The sequence below is a fragment of the Hypanus sabinus genome, chromosome 11 (genome assembly GCF_030144855.1).
Source record: "Hypanus sabinus isolate sHypSab1 chromosome 11, sHypSab1.hap1, whole genome shotgun sequence".
NCBI classification, from domain to species: domain Eukaryota; kingdom Metazoa; phylum Chordata; class Chondrichthyes; order Myliobatiformes; family Dasyatidae; genus Hypanus; species Hypanus sabinus.
This window is the reverse complement of record NC_082716.1, coordinates 89,988,234-90,013,928: the sequence shown is the minus strand read 5'-3', so window position 1 is coordinate 90,013,928 and position 25,695 is coordinate 89,988,234. Positions and strand designations below refer to the sequence as shown.

The 25,695-nt window shown below is 38.1% G+C and overlaps 1 protein-coding gene across 2 annotated transcripts in view; it reads left to right on the top strand.

Moving 5' to 3' along the window:
* dars2 (aspartyl-tRNA synthetase 2, mitochondrial) overlaps positions 1 to 25,695 on the top strand; it is a 91,709-nt gene that overhangs the window by 17,355 nt on the left and 48,659 nt on the right. Inside the window, exons 3-10 of one of the 2 annotated variants that reach the window (XM_059984881.1) lie at positions 888 to 954; positions 7,134 to 7,235; positions 10,947 to 11,042; positions 12,906 to 13,029; positions 16,115 to 16,161; positions 19,322 to 19,428; positions 22,727 to 22,796; positions 24,732 to 24,911. In XM_059984881.1, the coding sequence (XP_059840864.1) occupies positions 888 to 954; positions 7,134 to 7,235; positions 10,947 to 11,042; positions 12,906 to 13,029; positions 16,115 to 16,161; positions 19,322 to 19,428; positions 22,727 to 22,796; positions 24,732 to 24,911 (793 nt within the window). Of the gene's footprint in view, positions 1 to 887; positions 955 to 7,133; positions 7,236 to 10,946; positions 11,043 to 12,905; positions 13,030 to 16,114; positions 16,162 to 19,321; positions 19,429 to 22,726; positions 22,807 to 24,731; positions 24,912 to 25,695 lie in introns of both variants that reach the window. The other variant, XM_059984882.1, reaches the window with a different exon arrangement.

The window sequence follows — 25,695 nt, the reverse complement described above, 5'->3', positions numbered from 1 at the left end:
TTAGGATTATGCTGAGGTTTCTCTGGTGAGGGACACTAAGGTTGGGCTCGGGGCTTTTTGGTTCGAGGAATGAAGGAAGAAGACACGGAGAGAAGAGGTCGTATGACTCGACGTGGAGCAGGGCAGTGATTTGACAAAGTGTGTGGTGAGATCGAAGGAGGATCAGCAGTGGGGAAACCGTGAGCTCCAACTTGTGAACATTAGACTGTTTAATTAAAATAGTCACTTTTTTTAATTCTTCCTTTACTAACCCTTAGTCAAATTAAGAATTGTAAAGTTGTAAAGCTGAATCTTTTAATTGTATGCAGTGTACTGTCTGTTATTTCATGGTACTTATTTGTAACAGGGTAATGAATCACGCAGCATCCAGACAAATGAGGTTTTGGGGTGAGCTCGCGCCTCAATCTCACACGTTTGGCTGTGGCTGGAGATTGTCTTCCCTAGACTTGTGCAGCCAACCGAACCAGTTTCTAGTGTACAATCCTTTAATGCTACGGTGATCTCGGTTAATGCTGGGGAAGTTTGAAATCCCTTACTACTACAACATTGCTGTTCTTGCATCTATGATTTGTGAAAGTATTGTGAATTGATAGCTGTTCTGCTTGTGTTGCATCATTTTTTACCTGGTTGTATGCTTAAATTTAAATAGATAGTGTTTCTCTGTGGTCTCACAAGTGCTCTGACTTGATGGGTACAAATACTGCGGTGTTTTTAAGTACCAGCTAGTCAAATTGCCATATGGAATACAAAATTGAAATAGATCACCCCCAGTTTCTAGGTGTCTTGACTGAGAAAAGAATTGCAGGACCCTTGTGATAGAAGGAATGTGCATTGTAATTGAATGCCTTATCACCTGCTGTCATTAACTGTTTCTTGTGTTTGTTCAGACAGGGCCTCTTTATAATCCTAAAAGATTTCGATGGATTAACTCAAATTGTTATACCACAGGAGGAGGTACGTAGATTTGGAGTTCAGCAGATTTTATGATTGTACCCACCACACCATCAGAATTATCTTCATTCTAAATTTAAAGCAGATGAATTAGATCTTAAGGATGTATTCTCAGGTGTATTTGTGCTTTTAGAAAGATGGTAAAATTTTGATAATCCAAGTTATTAAGAATACCAGGGCACCAAGGTAGCACAGCACTGAGTTCGAAGTTCACTTCTGTAAGGAGTTTGTACATGCTCTCTGTCACCTCGTGGGTTTCCTCCAGGTACTCTGGTTTCAAATTCACAGTCCAAAGATGTACTAATGATTAGGTTAATTGGTCAATGTAAATTGTCCTGTGATTAGGCAAGTATTAAATAGGCGGGTTGCTGTGCAGTATGGCTTGTTGGACCAGAAGGCTCAACATTATTATTGGAATACTAAAGTTTGCAGATGCTGGAAATCCAAAGCAACACACACAAAATGCCGAGAGCCTTCTACAGGACTGGAAAGGAAGGGAAAGAAGCCCAGAAAAAAAGGTGGGGAGAGGGGAAGGAGTATATCTAAAAGGAGATGGTGAAGCCAGGTGGGAAGGATAGGAAAAGGCCTGGAGAGGAAGAAATCTGATGGGAGAGGAGAGTGGACCATAGGTTAAAGGGAAGGAGAGGATTGTGGGGGGGGGGGTGGTTTGGATCAGCGCTGAGAGGCAGCTGAGAAGATCTAAAAGGTCTGAGTGGGGAATCAAAGAAAAGGAAGGGGAGGGATTTTATTTTTTAACTGGAAGAAGAACTCTATAGTCATGCCATCAGTTTGGAGGGTGCCCAGACTGAATATAAGGTATTGCTCATCTACCCTGTGTATGATCTTCTTGTGGCAGAAGAGGAGTTCATGGACTGACATGATGGAATGGGAATTGGAGTTAAAATGCATGGGTACTGGGAAGTAATGCTTTTGGTAGATGGAGCAGAGGTGCTCAACAAATCGGTCGCACAATTTATGTAGCTCTTACCAGCTACGGCTGCACTAGGAGCACTGGATGCAATAGATGACCCTAACAGGTTCAGTGTTGCCTCACTTGATACGACTGTTAGGGCCCTGAACAGAGGTGAGGGAGGAGGTGGATGGACAGCTGTAGCACTTTAGCCAAATGCAGGGTAAGTGCCAAGAGGGCGATTATGGAGGAAGTGACCCCTGTGGAAAACAGAAGTGGGAGATAAAGGTATGTTTGGTGGTTGGATCCCTGTGGAGATGGTAGAAGCTGCTGAGAATAATGTGTTAGATGTGGAGGTTCACATGGTGGTAGATAAGGACAGTGGGAAGATGTGAGCGTAGATGTCTGGGAAATAGAGGAGATGCGGGTGAGGGCATCGTCAATGGTGGAGGAAGGGAAACCCCATACTTTGAAGGAGGAGGATATTTCTATGTCCTGGAAAGGAAAGGAGCATCCTGGGTATGGATGCGACACAAAGAAACTGAGAAAAGGAAATAGCATTTTTACAGGAGACTGGGTGGGAGGAGGTGTAGTTAAGATAGAGGAGCAGAATTAAGCCACTGGGACTGTTGAATTTGCTCTGCCATTTTACCGTGGCTGTTCCATTTTCCCTCTCAGTCCCAATCTCCTGTCTTCTTGCTATATCCCTTCATGTCATGACTGCTCAAGAATCTACCAATCTCTGCTTTAAATATACATGAAGACTTGTCCTCCGCAGCCACCTGTGGTAATGAATTCCACAGCTTTACTGCTCTCTGTCTAAAGAAATTCCTCCTCATTTCTGTTCTAAAGCAACTCCCCTCTATTAAAAGTTCAAAGTACACTTATCATTAAAGAATATATAGATTATACAACCTTGAGATTTGTTTCCTCGTAAGTAGTCTAAAAGCAAGAAACCTGAAATAACACGATTTATAAAATAAAAATGAAAGGCCAACACCTAATATGCAAGAGAAGGAGAAAAAAAAAACACAAATCATGCAAACAATTGAAGTGAACTGCAATAATCTGAACCAAGAATGGAGTCCTCAGACCCAAACCCCGGAGTAGGCCCAAAGCCTTGTTTATCAGTTCATCATATTAGTAGGCACGGAACACAACAACCAGGGCAGTCTTCATAGCCTCAGTGTCATAGAGAGAGAGAGGGAGGAGTGACCATTGTGGAGAACAAACAAAATCAGCTCTGGCCTGGGATACAGACACTCAGTCTTTTCAGTCTATCTAGGCCGGCGTTTAAATTGACCAAACATTGGAACAGCGAGAGGCCCTGAAGAAAGGAAAGAACATAATGGAGGGCGAGCGAAATTGGCTCTCGCCTCTGATCTGGGCCCATGTTTAAATTGTCTAAACTGTATATGGACCCTGGCACTGCTGCTGCGAAAGGCTCCAGGCCTAGACCATGCTGCCCAGCAACTCACTTCAGGTTCGGATTCTGTTGCCCAGCCTAAAGCTGCTGTCAAGCTCTTCAGTTCTTCTCACTGCCCAGAGCAATTTAACCTCGTAGACAGGCCAGTTGTATGGGTCCCAAATCTCCTCTGCCCAAGCCCCACCCTCTCCTTTCAGCACCCAGAGTAATCCAACCTCACTCCTGGGCCTGGGCCAGCTATATGGGCACTGGAACTCTTATCTGCAACACACCTTCATGGCTGAACTCCTGAACTCGCCTCGCCATTGCTCACTGTTTGCCGCCATAATTTAACACAATTTATCTCAGAGAAGATATTTACTCTTAGTGATGTTTTTAGTCAGATTTCTTAGCTGTTTGATTACCAAGTAAGCTGTTGCACATATTACATAGCGCCATCTTAACCAGAAGTGTCTTTCGGTCAGACTCTCCCACCACAGGAAACATTCTCTCTACAACCACTCTTATCAAAGCCTTTCAGCATTTGATAGCTTTCAATTAGGTCAACCCTCATTCTTCTGAATTCCAGTGAGTACAGACCCAGAGCCATCAAACTATTTTCATATGACAAGCCTTTCCATCCCAGAATCATTTTTGTGAGCCTCATTTGAACTTTCTCCAATGTCAGCACATGTTTTCTTAGATAAGTGGCCCAAAACCACTCATAGTACTCCAAGTGAGGCCTCACCAGTGCTTTATAAAGCCTCAATATTACCTCCTTGCTTTCACATTCCAGTCCTCTTGAAATGAATACTAATAATGCATTTACCTTCCTCACCCCAACTCAACCTGCAAATTAACCTTTAGGGACTCCCAAGTCCCTTTGCACCTCAGATTTTTGAATCTTCTCTCTATTTGAAAAATAGTGTACCCTTTTATTTCTACCAATGTGCACGTCCATACATTTCCCAACACTGTATTCCATCTGCCACTTCTTTTCCCATTCTCTTAATCTGTCTAAGACCTTCTGTGGCCTCTCTACTTCCTCAAAGCTACCTGCATCTCCATCTACCTTTGTATAATCCACATACTTTTCAGCAAAGCCATCAATTCTGTCATCCAAGTCATGGATATATAATGTAAAAAGAATCAGTCCCAACACAGACCCCAGTGGAGCACCACTAATCAATGGCAACCAACCAGAAAAGGCTCCCTTCATTCCAACTCTGCCTCCTGCTAATCAGCCACTGTTTTATCCATACTAGAATCTTTGCTGTAATACCATGGACTCGTAGCTTGTTAAGCAGCCTTGTGTGGCACCTTGTCAAAGGTCTTATGAAAGTCCAAGCAACCAATTCCCCTTTGTCTATCCTGCTTTTTATTTCTTCAAAGAATTCCAACAGAGTAGTCAGGCAAAGTTTTCCCTTGAGGAAACTATGCTGGCTACAGTCTACTTTATCATGTACCTCCAAGTACCCCGAAATTGTATCCTAACAATCAACTTCAATATCTTCACAACCACTGAGGTCTGACTAACTGACCTAAAATTTCCTTTCTTTTGCCTTTCACCCTTGAAGAGTGGAGTGACATCTGCAATTTTTTTCGGTCTTCTGGAACCATTCCAGAATCTAGCAATTCTTGAATGATCATTACCAATGCCTTCACAATCTTCAGCCACCTCTTTGAGAACCCTTGGGTGTACACCGATTTTTATCTACCTTCAAACTTTCAGTTTCCTAAAAACCCTTCTCCCTTATAATAGCAATTTCACTCACTTCTGCCTCTCAAATGTCTCTCAAATGTCCAGCATATTGCTAGTGTCTTCCACAGTGATGATTTATGCAATATACTTATTCAGTTTGTCGATCTGCCTCTCTACCAGAGGACTTTAGGTTCAGACCTCGGGAATAATTGTCATACACAGTTTACTTAAAATTACTTACTGTTTATTAGCAAGATTGCATCGCTCAGTTGAACTACAGAGTCCCTGCTCACAGAACCTGGGGAAATCTGCAACCCAAATGAGCCCCAAGTACTGTCTGGGGCTGCTTGTTAAACATTCGTTATCACATACATACTGTGATTGTTGCTAGGCATCTTGATAAGGGTTACACAGAGCAGCAACAAGCACTTCTTTGTTCATTAGTTATCTTTGCAACGTTATTAGCCAAGCTGCAAATAAATCAGTTAGGTTTCAGCCGTTTTAATTCTGCATATAATTCCTCAAGTTTATCAACCATTTTTTAAATACTCCTGCATTGTTTTCAGGTGATCCAATATCCACTCTCACCTGAAGAAACTTTTGGTATCCTCTTTAATATTATTGGCTCACTTACTTTCATATCTATCTTTTCCTTCTTAATGACTTTTTTTAGTTGCCTTCTGTTGGTATTTGAAAACTTCCCACTAATTTTTGCTTGATTATATGCCCTCACTTTGACTTTTATGTTGGTTTTGACTTCTTGTTAGCCATGAATGTGTCATCTTGCCTTTAGAATACTTCCTTCTTGGGATGTATATATCCTGCACCTTCTGAATTGCTTCCAGAAATTCCAGTCATTGCTGATCTGCTGTCATCCCTGCCAGTATCCTTTTCCAGTCAATTTTGAGTAACTCCTTTCTCATGTCTGTAATACTGATAATTCTGACTTTAGCTTCTCCTCAAATTTCAGTGTGAATTCTATCATATTGTGATCACTTGCTCCAAGGATTATTTTACAAGATAACCCAGGGGATTGGTAGGTGTATAAAAGACAGCAGTCAGTAGTTTTTCTCCACAGCTGGAGACAAAGAGATCAAGAAAATGGAGAGAGGTGTAGAAGTGACTTGAGGGCAGGGTGGAAGTTGAAGGCAAACTTGACAAAATTGACGAGCTCAGCATGGATGTATAAAGCAGCACCAGTGCAGTGGCCAGTGTAGCAGAAGAAGAGCTGGGGAGCATTACCGGAAAAAGGTTCAAACGTGGAAGTTCTACATGACCAGTGATAAAGCTGGCATAGCCCAGTGTGTGCCCATGGCTACCCCTCGAGCCTGGAGAAGGTGGGATGAGGAAAATTGCTGACGCTGAGGACCAGTTCTGCAGACAGAGGAGTGTGGTGGTGGAGGAAAACTACTTGGTTCTTTTTTTAAGAAAGAAGTGGAGAGCTTTAAGACCTTCCTGATGGGGGATAGAAGTGTATAGGGAATGGACATCCATGGTGAAAATGAGGCAGTCTGGGCCAGGGAATTGTAAGTTATTGAGGAGATAGAATGAGAAGTGTCACAGATGCAGGTGGAAAGGGACAGAATTATGGAGCTTAGAATGGGATTGAGTAAGAGAATATGATTTTAGTGGGGCAGGAGCAGGCAGAGACAATGGCCTACCTGGATAGTCGTGTTTGTGGATCTTGGGTTGGGATTAGAAGGTAGTAGTGAGCTGTGGGGGGTAAGGGAACAATGAATTTGATGGCAATGGATGGGAGTTCTCCAGAGTTGGAGGTCAGCAATTCTTGGTTAGGAGGTAAATAAAATGTTTAAGTGTTACTTACACTACTTTGTGGAAATCCTTGATTAAAAGCTTCACATTATCAGATACATAAAATGAAACATCTCTCCATATTTGCAAGTGGCTGTAGCTGTGACGTATGAGTTTTCTTTGGTGCTGCTTATTGTACAGTACCCAGAACCTTCCCTTCAATGGCATATTGATATTAGTTTTGTTAAGACCTTCAGTTGACTATCAGCACAGTTCACGTATATAGTATTGCGATTCCTACACCATAACCAGTCATCTTCTGTATCACTCATTTTTACCAACATTGTTTTTCTTTATTGTCCCTGAATATCTGCACTGTCACATTTGAACTTGATTAGTTCCTCTCTTCACAGTCCACTGCACACTTGAAGAAGATGCTTTGTGAGCTTCCTGTTGAATCTGTAATAGCTGTCACTGGAACAGTCATTCCCAGGCCACCAGGACAAGCTAATCTGGTCAGTATGGTTTGTGAATCTCCTGTATCCCAAAAAGATGTGTTGGATTTATTGTTTATCTTGGTATTAATTCCTTTACAAACTGAATTAACAGCTTAGCTTTCTTATCACCAATGCATATTATATTGTCAGTAACATTGACAGTTAAATTGCTTACAACTGATGTACTATATACATCAATGCAACTTTTTTACCCTTGCAAAATATTGACCCATTTCCCTTAATGAAAAAGCAACTCATTTATCCTCGTTTTAAGTATTTTTTTGATGCGAGCCCTATTTTTCATTACACCCACTTCTAGATCTGCCATTATTGTGTTAGTATAGAATCTTTACAGGAGAGTTGTCAAAAAAAATTTAACACGTGAGGTACTTAAGGGGGCATTGCGACACAAAACTAAAAACTACGGGCCTTCTCCCTGTATCCCTTCATGTCCTGACTAATCAAGAATCTATCAATCTTTGCTTTAAATATACCTACACAATTACTTCCATATTCTGTGAATGAATTTTTTAAAATATCATTCGTATGCTGTTTGGAGATTTGAAATGTAATTGTAGGTATCCAATAATGATGGTGCTCATACGTTAGCCGTTTGCATCCCAGTGCATTAGTCTATATTGCAGTGATTCATATGTAATCAATCAACATGACTCCCATTTATTTTTTCAAACTGCGTCTTAACTGGAACGATCAAGTAAAAAATTGCAAAGCTTGGGTCCTCAGGAACTGAGCTTATGACTGCCTGTCGAATCAGGGATGTGGAAGAGGTTAGAATTGAAGGAGTACAAATATCTCTGAGATATTCAAGCTGGAGTAGGATATAAAGAGAGTGAGCAATTTTGGGAATTGAAAGCAAGCGAAAATTCTAAATTGAAAGTTAGTGATCTCATAAATGGTTTTTCTTGAGGTTGAAGGCTATATTAAAATTGCAAATAAAATATGGCTTTTGTTTTTCATGTCAATTGTGATTACACATGAAAATTATGCATTGATGTATCTGAAGATTGTGAAACAGACTATGTAAAAGCGTATTTACTTTTTTAGATTCAGATTCAGTTTATTGTCATTTAGAAACCACAAATGCAATGCAGTTAAAAAATGAGACAATGTTCCTCCAGAATGATATCACAAAAGCACATGACAAAACAGACTACACCAGAAAATCCACATAACATTTGGCAATCCCCAGAGTCCGGAGAGGCTGCTGCATATTAATTTCATGCTACCATCTTAGCGCGTTCCTCAGAAAGGAGCTCCAACACCACCAAACAAAACAAGACCAAAAACTAAATCTACAAGACCTGCACAAAACCACATAGTTACAACATGTAGTTACAACAGTGCAAACAATAGCATAATTGACAAAAAAAAGACCATGGGCACAGTGAAAATACTCCAAAGATGTTAAAAGACTATAAGTTCAAAAGAAATCACCACGCAGTTTCCACAAATCGTCAGGGTCCTGATAGACTCGACATCCCATGCAGGCGGCAGAAGGGAATAACCCCGCTATGGACTTCCACAGCGCTGCCAGACTCAGCCTCACAGACGCAGCACACAATGTTTAAATTGTTGTGTCCCTTTGGATATTGTTCACCCTCTGGAAATTTAATCAACGAGATTATGTACATAAACCCCTGTAGTTATCATTTTGAAAACAACAAAAGACATGCTAAATTATTAGCTAAATTTCAAACTGATAATAGTGTGATGGAGTGCAAAATCTGTTTGTCTCATTTTAAATTTTTTGCACTTTGGGTTGAGCTTCTTTACTTGGAAGGTATATTTCCCAAGTTTCTATTGATCTCTGGATTATTTACTAGGTTGTGCCAAAGAAATACAGTTTTTCTCTCCCTTTGTTTGGTTTCTGCAAATTATTTCTTACATCTAAGTCATGTTTTGATGGGATGCAAACAATAGATTATTTAGTTTATAGTGTATTTTAAACTATGTATACTGGTAAAATCTTATTCGTTTTTGCATTATGCTGTAGAAATGCAATGGCATTATTAGCGTTACTTTGTTAAAACCATTTGAAGAGAAATCTATGTGACTAAGTAATCCATTAAAAAATCTTGCTCGTGCATCTAATGGTGCAAATCCTGTTATTGATTGGATAATTATGAAACTGATTGCATTTATGACCCTGAAACTAAGGAATAATTATTGAAATATTGAAATTATTGAAATAAACCAACTCTGTTTTATTATGTTGGTTTAGGAAAGCAAATCTCCCATCTTTGCAATAGTGCTCTAAAACCACTGCTATTCTGAGACAAGAATGTAAGAAACAGAACTGTGTGTTAGCTATATGCCTGATCTGATCTTAGTCTCATCCCCACTTTTCATGACTTTCCCCTTAATCACCAACTTACCTATAGACCAAAAATACCTATTTCAGTATTGAATATATATTATTCAGTGTCCACAACTTTTTAGTGTAGAGAATTCCCAAGGTACGCAACACTCTCATCTCCATTTTAAATGGCACCCCTTATCCAAAACTACTCGCTCTAATTTAAAGTTTCACCCAAGGGAAAACATCCTGTCAGCACCTATCTTGGAAAGGCCCTTCATAATCGTATGTTTTAAATAATATTATCATGTATTATGGATAGCCATGGCCTACTTAAGCCTTGCTCGTATGCCATCCTTTCTTACCTATTGAATCTTCTCCGAACTACTTCCATGAGACTAAAATGTGTACTTTGGATATGGTCTTAGCAATGGCCTCTACAATTATAATGACTTCTGATTCTGTGAAAATCAAAAATAGTCAGCAATTTCACAGTTTTATATTCCAGTCCTTTGAAATAAAGATCAATCTTCAATTTGCATGTTTGTGTTAGCATTCTGTGTTTCATGTAAATGCAAACCATTCAGTTCAAAAAATAATAGAGGTGAAAATATCTGAATTACCAATGACTTCAATAAGACCATAAGATATAGGAATATAAGCTATTTGGTCTATCGAGTCTACTCTGCCACTTCAGCATGGCTGATTCACTTTCCGTCACAGCCCAACTTTCCCTCGCAGCCCCAGTCTTCTGCCTTCTCCCCATATCCCTTCATGTCCTGACAAATCAAGCATCTGTCAACCTCTGCTTTAAATATACCTAACACAATAACTTCTATATTTTGTGAATGAATTTAAAAAAATCATTCTTAGGTGTTTAGAGATTTCAAATGTAATTGTAGCTTCCCAATAATGATGGTGCTCATACGTTGGCAGTCTGTGCCACAGCGATTCATCTGTAATCATGTAGGCTTGAAGCTGTGCCTCTGAATTGAAGGTTATTTGACTAGGGTGAATCTTTAATGTATTGTTTTCTTGCATAGTATTACATATAGTAGTTCTTTGATTCATATTACTATTTATTTAAAAAATGAAGTCATGATGATTGATTATAGATGAATCACTTCAGCATAGACTAATGCATTGGGTTGCAAACTGCTAAAGTATGGGCACCATCATTATTGGGAAGCTGCAAATACATTTCAAATCTCCAAACTGCCTAAGAGTGATTTTTTTTCTTTTGCACAGGGCTGTGTGTCAGGGTGGATTATTTGCTTTATATTTATTCAAGAATGCTTTAATCTCTGGACACTTGGGAATAGTGCTTTTCTTTTTCACTGGTGAATTGTTTAGGTAATGTAACTTCAAAAAGATTCCTTACCTTATTTAACCAGTTGTCTTTTGGGCTTCAGGAGTTGTCGACAGGTAAAATTGAAGTGAGGCTGCAGCATGCTGAGCTACTAAACAGATGCAGAAAGTTACCCTTTGAAACCAAGGAGCTTGCAAAGGTAAATCCTGGAATGAAAATTCAATGTCAACAACAACATGTTGATATAATATTTTTTTATTCTTTTTTCACTTATCACTTGCTTCCCTAATGACTGAACCCATCCTTTCAGATTTGTGTAAGTACTTTGGCAGACACTACCCAAGGGACAAACAGCTCTAGCAGCACACCAGGATCATTATCATTACCATGCTCATTATCACAATGAGTAATTGCAGTTTCAAATCCCTGTTGTTAATGGCAGAGCTGTTTGAAATCTCATTGCTGTGTTCTCAGTTTCTTTCTTTCTTGCTCACTTGATTCATGGACTCATGGGTAACTTACCCAGTTTTGAGTCTTGCCAGAGTGCAAAAAAAAGCTACAGATGCTGGAAACCTGAAATAAAGACAGATGATACAGGAAACCCCTTGGCAGGTCAGGCTGCTTCTGTGGAAAGAGAAACCGGGTTAATGCTTCAGTTCCAAGACCCTTCATCAGATCTGCATCTGTGTGCATGACATCAATGAAGAACTATCCGACCCAAGCCCTCAGACTGAAGTTTGTACTTTGATAGCAAATCAAGTGCTCTTCTGAAAACTTCTAAAATGTCTTTTCCATCTCTTCACACAAACTTTTTTTTAAATCACTTGCCCTTTGAATAATGAATGGTCATGACTACTGCGCTTATCTTCATCTTTCTGTCTAGTTCCCAAAAGCAATCCTCCAGTAATTTTCAGGCCAACTATGGCAAGTCAATCTTCTACCCAACTAAGCTGCACTAACTCAGCTCAGAGCAATGGTTAGTACTTAACATAATGGTTCAATGGTATACCATGTTGAACTTTTGGGAGTAGCTCAGCATAAGAGTCCCTTGTAAGCGGAACAAGTGCTACACCTGCCCTTACACTTCCTCGCTCACCACCATTCAGGGCCCCAGACAGTCCTTCCAGGTGAGACAACACTTCACATGTGAGTTGGCTGGTGTGGTATACTGCGTCTGGTGCTCCCGGTGTGGCCTTTTATATATTGGTGAGACCCGACGCAGACTGGGAGACCGTTTCGCTGAACACCTACGCTCTGTCTGCCAGAGAAAGCAGGATCTCCCAGTGGCCACACATTTTAATTCCACGTCCCATTCCCATTCTGATATGTCTATCCATGGCCTCCTCCACTGTCAAGATGAATCCAAACTCAGGTTGGAGGAACAACACCTTACATACCGGCTGGGTAGCCTCCAACCTGATCGCATGAACATTGACTTCTCTAACTTCCATTAATGCCCCTCCTCCCCTTCTTACCCCATCCCTGACATACTTAATTTTCCCCCCCTCCTTTTTTTCTCTCTCTCTCTGCCTGTACTCTATCTCCCTCTGGTGCTCCCCTCCCCCTTTCTTTCTCCCTAGGCCTCCTGTCCCGTGATCCTTTCCCTTCTCCAGCTCTGTATCCCTTTTGCCAATCACCTTTCCGGCTCTCAGCTTCACCCCATCCCCTCTGGTCTTCTCCTATCATTTCGCGTTTCCCCTCCCCCTCCTACTTTCAAATCTCTTAGTATCTCTCCTTTCGGTTAGTCCCGACGAAGGTCTTGGCCCAAAACGTCGACAGTGCTTCTTCCTATAGATGCTGCCTGGCCTGCTGTGTTCCACCAGCATTTTGTGTGTGTTGCTTGAATTTCCAGCATCTGCAGATTTCCTCGTGTTTGCAGCATAAGAGTTTGACTGCTTGAGCCTCACAAGATGATGTGAATTAAGCTGTCAAAGACGTGATGATTACAGAGGGATTTGGATTTGCACTATCACTTCCCAATCAAAAGAACTAGCATGTCATCAATTTTCAAAAAATGGTGCGAGACTACGTTTTTAAATTCCAAATTTCTAATTTTCTGCAGAAGTCAGAAGTATTACGTATGCAACACCGATACTTGGACCTGAGAAGTTCCCAGATGCAGTATAACTTGCGACTACGTTCCCAGATGGTCATGAGAATGCGGGAGTATCTCTGTAATTTACATGGTAATGATTTCACGACTCTCATTCCATTTGATTCTTTTTCATTTAATCATTGTATTCATGTAGTTGAGGGGAGCGCATCTTATCTATGGATTGTTGAGGAGTGCCAGGCCTCCTTTAGATGAGGTGCCACCCAGCTGTTTAGAAGACTCTTTACTCTTATTTGAAATGTTTTGCACATTAAATACTTCCTTTTTCCATCTTTTTATTCTCATTATTAATAACAACAAAATAAAATTGGTACATAGATACTGGGATTACAAACGTACATATTTCAACTAACTATAAAAGATTACAAAAACAATGATTACAGTATAAATGAGTATTCCCACATTGTAAAAGATACAATATACAAATAGACAAGGCAAGCCTAGGTGTATCATAACGTAGAATAAAAAGAAAAAATAAAAAGGAAAAAAGAAAAAAAATTCATTATGCAAAAACTAATCTAAAAATCTAATAACTAATAGAAGAAAAAATAAAAAAGAAAAAAGAGAAAATAAAAAAGAGAGAAAAGAAAAAAGGGCTGTTTATAATATCTCACAAAAATACAAAATCATCAGTGTCGTCAACTCCGATCCTCTTGACATATATGAAACAAAACTGGAAAATCAAATAGGCCTGGAACAGGGTCCTATTACATCATATGAAAATATTGAATAAATGGTCTCCATATCTTTTCAAATTTAGTAGAAGTGTCAAATACACCACTTCTAATTTTTTCTAAATTTAAACGTAACATGGTTTGAGAAAACCAATGAAATACAGTAGGAGGAATAATTTCCTTCCAATTCAACAAAATATATCTTCTAGCCATTAGTGTAAGAAATGCAATCATTCGACAGGCGGAAGAAGATAAATGAAGTGAGTCCATCATTGGTAAACCAAAAATTGCGGTAGTAGGATGGGGTTGTAAATCAATGTTTAATACTGCAGAGATAATATCAAAAATATCTTTCCAATATTTTTTCAAAATCTGACACGATCAGAACATATGAGTTAAAGACGCTATTTCAGATTGACATCTATCACAAATAGGATTTATATAGGAATAAAAATGAGCCAATTTATCCTTGGACAGATGGGCCCTATGCACGACCTGAAACTGTATTAGTGAATGTTTGGCACATATAGATGATGTATTAACTAATTGAAGAATTCTATCCCAATTCTCAATAGGAATAATAAGGTTAAGCTCTCTTTCCCAATCATTTTTTGTCTTATAAAGGGGCTCTGAATGTATCTTCATAATTATATTGTAAAGTTTTGATATAAGCCCTTTCTGAAAGGGGTTTAATTCAAACAAATTCTCCAAAATACCTGAAGACACAAAATTTGGAAAAGTAGGAAGTACTGTATTTAAAAAATTCCTAATCTGTAAATATCTAAAAAAATGAAATCTAGGCAAATTATATTTATTAGATAATTGCTCAAAAGACATAAAACAATTATCCAAAAATAAATCAGAAAATTGTAGTAATCCTTTAGTCTTCCAAGCCGAAAAAGCTTGGTCCATAATTGAAGGGTGGAAAAAACAATTGGATACAATAGGAATATTTAAAACAAACTGAGTCAACCCAAAAAATTTCCAAAATTGAAACCATATACGTAAAGTATGTTTAACTATCGGGTTGTCAATTCGTTTCGGCAATTTAGAAAGAACAAGAGGGAGAGAAGTCCCCAAAATAGAACCCAGTGCAAAACCTGGTACCGATTTAATTTCCAGGCTCACCCAATGAGGGCTAAAAGATCCATCCCAATCTTTCAACCAACATATCAAATATCTGATATTAACTGCCCAATAGTAAAATCTAAAATTAGGCAATGCTAATCCACCTTCCTTCCTTGCCTTCTGTAAGTATATTTTACCTAACCTGGGATTTTTATTCTGCCATATATATGAGGAAATTTTTGAATCAACATCAGTAAAAAAAAGATTTCGGATTAAAAATTGGTACCGCTTGAAAAATATATAAGAACTTAGGTAAAATAACCATCTTAATAGTATTAATCCTACCTATCAGAGATAAAGATAATGGTGACCACTTAGTAAACAAGCATTTAATCTGATCAATTAAGGGTACAAAATTAACCTTAAATAAGTCTTTATGGTTTTTTGTGATTTTAATCCCTAAGTAAATAAAAGAGTCATTAACTAATTTAAAAGGTAAGTTTCCATAAATTGGGAGCTGTCTATTTAAAGGAAACAATTCACTCTTATTAAGATTTAATTTATACCCTGAAAAATCACTAAATTGAGCCAACAATGATAAAACTACAGGAATGGATTTCTCAGGATTAGAAATAAATAATAAATCATCTGCATACAAAGATAACTTATGAGTATCTGTCCCACGATTAATACCAAGAATATCCTGTGATTCTCTGATAGCAATTGCCAAGGGTTCTAGAGCAATATCAAATAATAGTGGGCTAAGAGGACAGCCTTGTCTAGTGTCCCGAAATAGACGAAAAAAGGGAGATCTTTGATTATTAGTAAACACCGAGGCTACTGGAGTATGATAAATCAGTTTAATCCAGGAGATAAATGTCGGACTAAAATTAAACTTCTCCAACACGTTAAATAAGTATGGCCATTCAACTCTGTCAAATGCTTTCTCAGCGTCTAATGAAATAACACATTCTGAAATATTATTTGAAGGAGTATACACAATATTCAATAACCTCCTAACATTAAAAAAAGACTAACGATTTTTAATAAAACCAGTTTGATCTTCCGAGATAATTTGGGGTAATAACTTCTCCAACCTGGATGCAAGTAACTTGGAATCTACATTCAATAAGGATACATTAAATACTTCCGACTCTAATAATTTATCTTTTTTCTGTCTCTTGGTACCTTTGCATTGATTACATTGCAGAAGTTCTCAGAGGATGAGGGCATTGTTGGCTCTGATAATTAAATCTTGTTATAAAAAGCCTCACTTGTAATACTTTTATCAATTCATTTCTTTTGACAGTATTATAGTTTTGGTATATTTGGTAGAAGGCATGAAACATGCAAAATTGTGGTAAATGCAAGTAAATTCATGCAGTACCTTGCTGCTTTCCCATGTTTTGTTTGCAGGTTTTGTAGACGTTGAGACGCCAACATTATTTAAGAAAACACCTGGAGTAAGTACTGCCAAATATTTATTCTCTTTCCAACTACACTTTCTTTTCGACCTCCTATAGGTGAAAGAGGTGAGAAAGAAACCGTAGCTTTAAAAGTCTCCATTCAAATACATGCCATTCTCAATGGTGCTTAGATTTTTCTTCTCCTAACCCAATACCATTCTATCTTAACTCAAAGTATGTTTTTGAGAAACCTTGGATCGATTGCTCTCAGACTTTTAGCCCTCTGTTTTAAATAATTCAGATCAATTATGGGGCCTTCACTGATTCTTCACTGGAAAACTCTGCAGAGATCTGACACCTTCCTACTGTCTGAGTACATGATGAGCTGGAGCAGAACTGTTGTCAGCCACTGTGACTTTGTTTCTCTAGAGCTACAGTTTCTAGATTCATGTGCTCAAGAAAAGGGCTTTGTATGGCAGGCAAGGACCATGTAAGGAGTAAGGAAACTGGTGTTCTGACAACAATAAACAAAACTGAAAGAGATTGATTCACAATATCTCTAGAGACTGGGATTCTGAGGCTTACTGTTGCAGCAGTGGTCTGATTATGTTAACTGATTACACAGTTATAGAAGTCAGTGACTGATCCATACAGAGAAGGAAGAGGCCTGTTTTGATCCTTTGGTTTCGGTAAGTGTAAGGTCAGCTGTGGATAGGACTGCAACAAGACGTACAAGGGCAAAATCATGCCAAAGACCATTGTTAAGACTTAGTGTTATTATCATTTGGACAGACGTTAACCAAATTCAGTGGCATTGTTACTCAATGCTGTTAATGGAGCAGAAAATCCACCAAGAAAACCTGTAAAAATGTAAATCTGTGTTTTGATTTTGCAATTATTTTAGATGTTCTTTTAAAAATCACTGGTTAATCTAAGTGAAGTAGAAAAGCTGGTAAATATGCTTTGAATTTATTTAATGAAGTCTGAATATATACCATGTGTTAAGGTTGTCATTAAACAAAATAAATATACTGTAGATCTGAGATTTGTGTTTCAGAGATCTTTCTCGAGAAGGACAGGAGTGAACTTTTACACCAGAATGATAAATCCGAAGCATTGTGGCCTAAACTGAGTATTTTGAGTATTAAAGCAGTAAGCTTTACTAAAATCATTGCATGATTTTTTTCGCCCAGAAGCAACATATTCAGTCCATGTTCAGCTCATTATGTGTTTATTTTTAGAGGTGTTATAAAGCAGGTCTCGATGTCTGGATTGATTAGCTTTGTTATAAGGATCACCCCTTGTAACAATGATCAGTGAGACACAGAGAGATCTGTATTTATCTACCTTAATTGTTCAAACTAATAAATACATGAATTTGTACACTAAATACCTTGTGTGCACACCTAAGTTTCCCTGACTTTCCTGAATAGCAAAGGAGTCTACGCAGGCTAGGCATTCCTTGTCCTTATTCACTCTTCATGTGTTTCACGCTGGATTGCTCTCGCTTGTATCCTCAATCGTTATTCTTTGAAGTTACCACTGCCAACACACACGAAGCATCCATTCCTTATCAATTCAAATATTGCATTCCAGTGTCATTGGCCATGCGTTATGTGTCCGATCTTTAACATCTTTTTGTTGGCTCTACTCCATTTATTGCCCTCTTTACAGCAAGTCACAGTTGATAATTTATGCCTCTTTGTTCTCAATCAGCACCCAGCTTGAATCACTGCAGGCAGGCACCAATCCCAACATTCACAAACCTGCATGTTATATTCAACCAAAGGACATCTCACAAATAACTTCTTATTTGGAAGTGATTTCAAGTCCAGCAGATTTTCTGGAGCATCATTGTGTCTTCTTTAAAGCATTGATCAAGCCCAGCATGTCACGCTCACAAAATGCAGAATAGAGTGTCTTCACAAAATGGTGAAGACCATCCCCAAAAACATGGCAAGAACAAAGACAATTAGACTGTCTGATCGAATCCACTGATCTGTAGATTGTTAGCCTTTTTAACCAACAACTTTCATAAAGGTCAAAATGAAGTCGAATTGTTTTATTTTTTCAAAGCAGTATATCATAGGCTAGGATATCATAACAATTACAGAAACATGGCTGAGGGAAGGGCAGGGTTGGCAGCCCAATCTTTAAGGATGTTCTTTGAACCTCCCCAGCCCCCCCACCCATGGGACATTCAGTGAAGCCATTTGGGTAGAATATAAAAACGAGAAGCGGATATTCGCTCTGATGAGATTGTATCATAGGCTGCCAATAGTTGAGGAGCAAATATGTTGAGAGATTGTAGCCAGTTGTAAACTTAGCAGGGTAATATTACTGGGAATTTTTAACATCCCTATTATTGACTGGGCCAGCCATAGTGTAAAAGGCTTGAACTGAATAGAATTTATGGAATTTGCATCCAAGAATGCTTCCTTTATTAATATAATAAAGAGATCTACTAGAGAGTGCAAAACTGGACCTCCTGCTGTGGAATGGGGTAAGGCAAGTGGTGGAGGTGTCTGTTGGCAAACACTTTGGGTCAAAAAATTCATTCTCTTATCAATTTAGCCATCATGAATACTTATGTGTCTTGATGTGGAAAAAATATGCTTCTGCTACAATATTGTGATTAGCACAGCTGAAAAATGTGAAGTAGATAGAAGAATCTCATTTCTTTTTCTCAGTCTTACAAACAGGAGAGAGGATGGCAGTTGAAGGTTGGTGAATGGAGATTACATGCTAAATACAGTTTGGAAGACTGATCATCTAAAATAGAAAATGCTGGAAACACTTGGTGGGTCAGGCGACATCTGTAGAACAGTAAACAGTTAATTCTTTTTTTCCACAGATACTATCTATCTATCTTTTGGCATTTTCTGCTTTTTTATTTTTTGTTTCTGGAATCCTTAGATTTTTTTTAACAGCCTATATTTAAATCTGGTAAATGAATTTGTAGAATACTGAAAATTGTTCAAATATTTCAGATTTATAAGATTCCATTTATGGCAACTTACTCTCCATTGATGCCCTGTTTGGTCATCTTTAAAATGCCAATTAGTTAAATTGGAGGAGGAAAGCTGATTGTCTTTCTGAACTGCTATCTTGATGAGCCATGATGAACAATGCAGTGCTCACTTAACTTCAGATCTGCACCTCCATTAAGGGTACAGAATGAAATTACTGTAGATTTAACTTGTTGTTTGTTCTTAAGGGAGCAAAGGAATTTGTGGTACCTTCGAGGGAACCAGGAAAGTTTTATAGTCTCCCACAAAGCCCTCAGCAATTCAAGCAGTTACTGATGGTCGGAGGACTGGATAGGTAAGGTCTTATTCTAACCAACAAAGTGTCAGGGATTATGACTTTTCAGTTTAGGAAATACTGAATTAAAAAGTAACTTGAATTAAGAATAAAATCTGATGGATCACCTGACAGGGATCTAGGCACTGGTTTCTCAACTCCCAACCTAGATGCCTATGTAAAGTCCTATACACAAATGTCTGACTTGAAAGATCCCAATGGTTGTTGGAAGTTAATTATTTCAGGCATTTTTGTAGGAGTTCCTCAAAAAAAAAATGTCTTGACCAAACTATCTTCAGCTGCTTCAGGTAGGACCTTCCATCATGAGATCAGAAGTAGGGATGTTTGACAAAGGCACAATCTTCAGTTCCATTTGCAGTTCTAAAAATAAAACAGTGCTTGTTAGTGTATTGCAAGGCTTGGACAACATTTAGGCAAGCATTGATCTGGTGACAAGAAAAAAAATTGTGCTTCAAAGATAGGCTTAGGCCATCTTCACAGGACAGAGTGCATACCTTAACATTCAATAGCATGATTATTACTGTATCACACACCATTAACAACTGGAGGTCATTATTGAGCATTAGTTTAGCTGGACCAGTCATATAAATATTGCTGTAAGAGCAGTATGTGAGAGACTGTATGTTCTCCACCAAATTACTCAGCTTTGAACAGATCAAAGTTTTCAGCTTCTGCAAAGTCCATCAGGAATGGAATAGAAAATCTTCTGCTCTTCTGGGCAAATGCAGCTCCAACAAGACGAGTTCAACAATTGCAATTGACAGTGCAATTGATTGTACCCCACTCATCACCCTGCACTTTCTTTACTCGAGCAGTGCACAGTGGCAACATTGTCTATCAGCCACCAAAAGTTGTAGTTCCTCGTCTCTACCACTCCAACAACAACTCCTTCACCTCACCTTTAAGAACAATTGTGAATTTACAGAACTTCTCCAAGTCTTACACCTTACTAACTTGGATGTACATTCCTGTTCCTTTGTTTTTACTAAATCTTGAAACTCCCTTACGAACAATGACTCAGTTGGTCATCAGAGATGAGCAGAAAATGTTGGTCTTCCACTATCATTCGGATTTTATTTCAGTTTATCAGGTTTGTTAATGTATAACCAAGGTATTAATCTAACCTCAGAGGACTAACTATAAAATTCAGTTTTAAAGCCACAAGGCAACTGTTGTTCCAACTAGGAATTTCTTAATAATATTGTTTTTGAATGATTCACACAGACATTGCAACATATTAGGTTTCAGTTTTTAATGAGTTGTAATTTGAGTCCACCAGTTGTCATGTAGTATGTCACAAAAGAGAGGAAAAAAGTATGCATTTCTTTCTCCCTGTTACAGTTGTCATGGCAGAAGTTGAAGAGAGAGTCCAGGGCATCAATTTGAAACTGGGAATGCTCTCTCTATACTGTCTCTTCCATATCTTTTAGTTCAACAATTTTTTTTTATATATATATACACGGTGGTAAAATGTGAATATCTGTTATCAGGTCATATAATCATGGGAGAATTCAGACACAGTGGTACAAGTATAAAACCTTTACAGTCTCAGTTTTTTCTGCAATGTGTGCAAAATATTTGTGTGCATTATTATTATGTTCTTCAGCAAAATTTCATTGTATTTCTTGCTTGATTTCCAGACGGCACCCCAAGGCATATCTGTCTTGAATGTTGCTTGTAAAATCTTCTTTTATATGCTTTTTAATTCTGCTCTGTAATATTGAACTTGAGAAATTCAAGAACTTTTTTGTTCATTTAATATAATCATATGTATATTATAGAAACAATTGAAATACATAAAGAAACAAAAGAATTTCCAGAAGCAGATTTGTGTACGTTGTATCCTTAAATATGCAATTTTAACCCTGACACGCAAGGAATAATAGTCCACATAACTAACTTGGTTGTTAAATATAGAGTTTTTCACTGGCTGACAGAACCAATTTATCATCTGCTCAATTATCATTATGCCAAACCATGCCTTCCAGGCAATTGGTCAAATAGACTCACAATCAAAAGAGAGGTAATAAACAAATATTTTGGTGAGTAACTTGCACAATACAGACAGGCGATTGGATTAATTAAAATAAAAGACTAAACTTTAGAATAAAAGACTAGTAGAAAGACAATTATGTGTCGTCTTGTGACAGAATTTTAATTGAATCTTTCATATATATGATTGGGGCATTGGCTTCACAAAATCATCTAGGATGTGTTTCAGTTCTTTCTTTCTAAGGCATCCTTCAAAACAGACTGGGTCATTTGAAAAATAACTCTAAGCCAAATCGTCCTTTTCCATACAGCATATGACTGGCATAGAAATACAATTGTTTTGCTATGTTATATTGACTGTCCTGTTGTACAGACTATTTATTATAAATTACTATAAATTGCACATTTAGACGGAGGTGTAAAATAAAGATTTTTACTCATGAAGGATGTAAAAAATAAAGTCAATCCAACCATATTAACTTTTCCAATTAGGTAGAGCTGCAAGCCTAAGCTTTTCGTTGAACAGTTCGAAAATAATGGATTGTTAAGACAGCTAGTTAATCTGTTAAAAATATATATTGACTTTATAAAAAAAAATAGCTTGCAAACTTAATTAAAGTTTCAGTTACAAATTGATACAATTATTTACAAAGTTTGGTGCTTTAGGTTTCAGATGCAACCATTTTGGAAACGTGTATCTTTATTCAGCTAATAATTTGCCTGAAAATGTGTTTTATTTGTATTGGTTGAAGTAAAATGAAACTTCAGAGAGTCAGGTAGAGTAGTATTTGCAGAACAAGTTATCCAACCAATGATTCATGATCGTGTGGAGCAGGGGGAAAATATTGTTTCTATATGAAATCAAATGCCTTTTAATAGCAGTGTGAATTAGGCATTTTAATCCATCCACAGTACAGTTATGATAATCAGTCTGTGCTTTTTCAGTTACAGACTTAAGTCATTAATTCCGATCATCTTACCATTAAATTCAGCCACTAAGAGGGCTTTCTTTCCCAGTCACATCAATATGGAAGAGATTTTGGTATTGTTACAGCATGTCTATGAACTAGTACTTCTTTCAGTAAAGTTTTAGGCAGAATTTCAATTGCTGAACAGCAAACTTGTATAACAGGCTATACATGCAGAAATTCATATGCATAGTTTTCCCAAAAAGTCCTAAAGAATTGTGAGATCGCAGATGCAATTATCATTAACGGTTGGAAAACAGGCTTGTAAACTTTCAGTTTCATTTCCAGGAGGGATTTGGGTTATTGCACTGGTTCACTTGGCAATATCATTTCTACAGGTACTTTCAGGTAGCACGTTGTTATAGAGATGAGGGTTCAAAGCCAGACCGGCAACCTGAGTTTACCCAGGTGAGCTATGGTGAGTTTGGAACTTGGAGGGAAAGTAAATGAACAATATGTTTAATTCTTTGTTATGTTAATGAAACTTCAATTTCTGGTAGTAATAAAAAATTCTACATAAATAGATGTTGCCTTGTAGCAAGTTTTGGCGTGCAGTCACTAGATACGCATATGATGTTCTCATAAGGGGTTTTGTATTGGTGAGTTCTCAGGTGGCTGTAGAGGCTAATCTGGGATCCACATTCTGGTGCAGTGTGGGCACAAGTAAATGGTTAAATCATGTTTGGATCTTTTAGTTTTTCAATCTCTATTTTTGGAGCTGCCATTTGCTCTCTGCAGCACAGTGGAGATCACACTTGTATAGCACAGCTCGCTCTTGGACAGATTTCCTCCAGGTCCAACTATTGAGTGCAATGTCTTCCCAGTTTTTAGGTGTAGTGTTGAATTTCTTCAGGCTGACTGCTATTTCCCTTGCCCACCAGGGGCTCACTGACCCTTCTTCATCTAGGAGTTAAATATCTGTTTGGTGAGATGTGGGTTAGGCGTCGGTTAACATGATCTATTCCTTGGAGTTGGTGTTGCTTTATCGAAGTGGAGATGCTGTTCATGTTGGCCTCCTCCAGTGTGTTGGTGTTACTGTGCCTGTCCTTCCAGCTGATCATCAAAATCTTTCATAAGGATCTTTGGTGGTATTGTTCCAGGGCTTTCAGGTGCCTACTGTAGGTGGTCCATGATTTAGCTTCATACAGTAATGTAGAAAGGGCGACCAAAAATTCTGTTTTAGACCTGTAGGTCACAGTCTTCAAAGACTCTTTTCCTTGATCTTGCTTAGGCTCCACTTGCACCACTCATGCAGTGGTTGATCCCTGAGTTGATGCCTGTGTTTGAGAAGAAATACTGCTAAGGTACAGAAAGTGGTCCACATTTTCAAGGATAATATTGTCAACTTTTATGGAAACAACAAAGTGTATTAATGGGTGTGCTATTGGCCTTAGCTGCATTTGTGTAAGAAGTAGGAATTCTGAGATACTGCCAAGTTATGGTAAGACCATGCCAAGTATTGGGAATAGTTGTGATCTCATTATTCAGGGAAGGGTAAACTTTTTGGAGGAGGTCATTGCAAAGAATTAGTTTTGGGTACGAAGGAATTTTTCCAAGAGGAATACTCGAGCAACATAGTCCATATAATGGAATTAGGAGGTGAATCCTCAGAGAAGAAACTCCTATCATTGAACCACATCAAAGTCTGGAGGTTTGAAAGTGGAGATTGTGTGATTATGTTCCCCTAACTGGCTGAGGAGTTATGGTGTCAGAATAGTGTTGATCACTTAAAACTTTTTAAGTTTCTTTGAGTATTTGTGTGCTGTGTCATTAAGTACAATCAAAGGGGGAGGTGCAATTTTGAACTACCTGGGAATTAAATAATATGGACATTGGGAAGTGGAACTGAAATCAAAGATTAGATTAGCCACATTGTTGTGGATAGTAATCTTCATATCCACTTTCTTCTCAGCTTTGAATGTACCCAATGAGTTTAAACCTTCAAAGGAACTACTCACCTCAGTATTAAGTCTCCTCTAAAATAGTGCATGCATGTAATTTGCCTAGCTTGCTTTCTTTTATTTGCTTATTTTTACATAGGTTTGAGACATAACCATATGGTCAATGATTTGTAGTTGTTTTTTGAGTCTAGATAATGTAATTTTAAGATATAAATTCTAGTTCTTCTCCGTCTATTGTAATTTAATCAGTGATATAAATTAAGATAAAACTGCAATTCTTGCAGCCTTAATTTTCCAATCTGCTCCCACTACTTTTAAGGCTTAAAGACGAAACTAACTTCTTTAAATAAGAGCTTTTGAAGTGTACTACTTTTGTACTGGTACAAAATATGTTGTTCACATTTTATATTATCTATCTCTAATTCTCTGGTATCCTTATCAGATCGACATTGAGATGTCTTTTGTAGACCAGGTGGGGATTCGGAAGCTGATTGAAGGATTGCTAGAGTACTCCTGGCCAGAAGAGAAAGGACCCATTGCTACACCTTTTCCATCCATGACATATCAGGAAGCCATTGACAATTATGGCATTGATAAACCAGACACTCGATTTGGAATGAAGGTGTGTTTTCTCAGAATGGGGTGTATGCTCTAAAAACATCCTGAAATGTATTCTTGACTTTTTAATAAGTGAGAGAGGTTCTGTGGATCAGTTTCCCTACAAAAAGGCAGAAGATCTGAAAGACACATTCATAGTACATAGTGAAATATTCATTAATATTAGCTTGCTTGTGTTTGATCCTTTAAAATTGTACGTTTCCCATTAAATTGCATAAGAAGGAAATAGAGGCTGCGGTATTTGTAATTTTTAAGATGGTTTTTAAAAGAGGTGCATTTAAAGCTTCCAGATTGACATATGCATGAGATCAGACAAGTCAAGTCAAGTCAAGTTGCTTTTTATTGTCGTTTCGACCATAAACTGCTGATACAGTACACAGTAAAAACAAGACAATGTTTTTCAGGACCATGGTGCTACATGAACAATACAAAAACTACACTGAACTACGTAAACCAACACAACAACTACACTAGACTACAGAACTACCCAGGACTGCATAAGGTACACAGAACAGTGCAGGCATTACAATAAATAATAAACAAGACAATAGGCACAGCAGAAGTCAGCAGGTTGGTAGTCCGATGGCTTGGGGGAAAATCTGTTACATAAATAGTCAGCTGAATGGTGGCACCCACGATTTTGTCCGTTTTTGTACTCCCGCCAAGTATTTTGTTCCCACAGATGTAGTCAATTTAATGTCACAGAAAATCAGGGATGTGCAAGAATCGCAGAGGTTTAACTAGGTATGGTGGGGTGGGAGTGAAAGTTGTAAAAGTAGAGAACATTG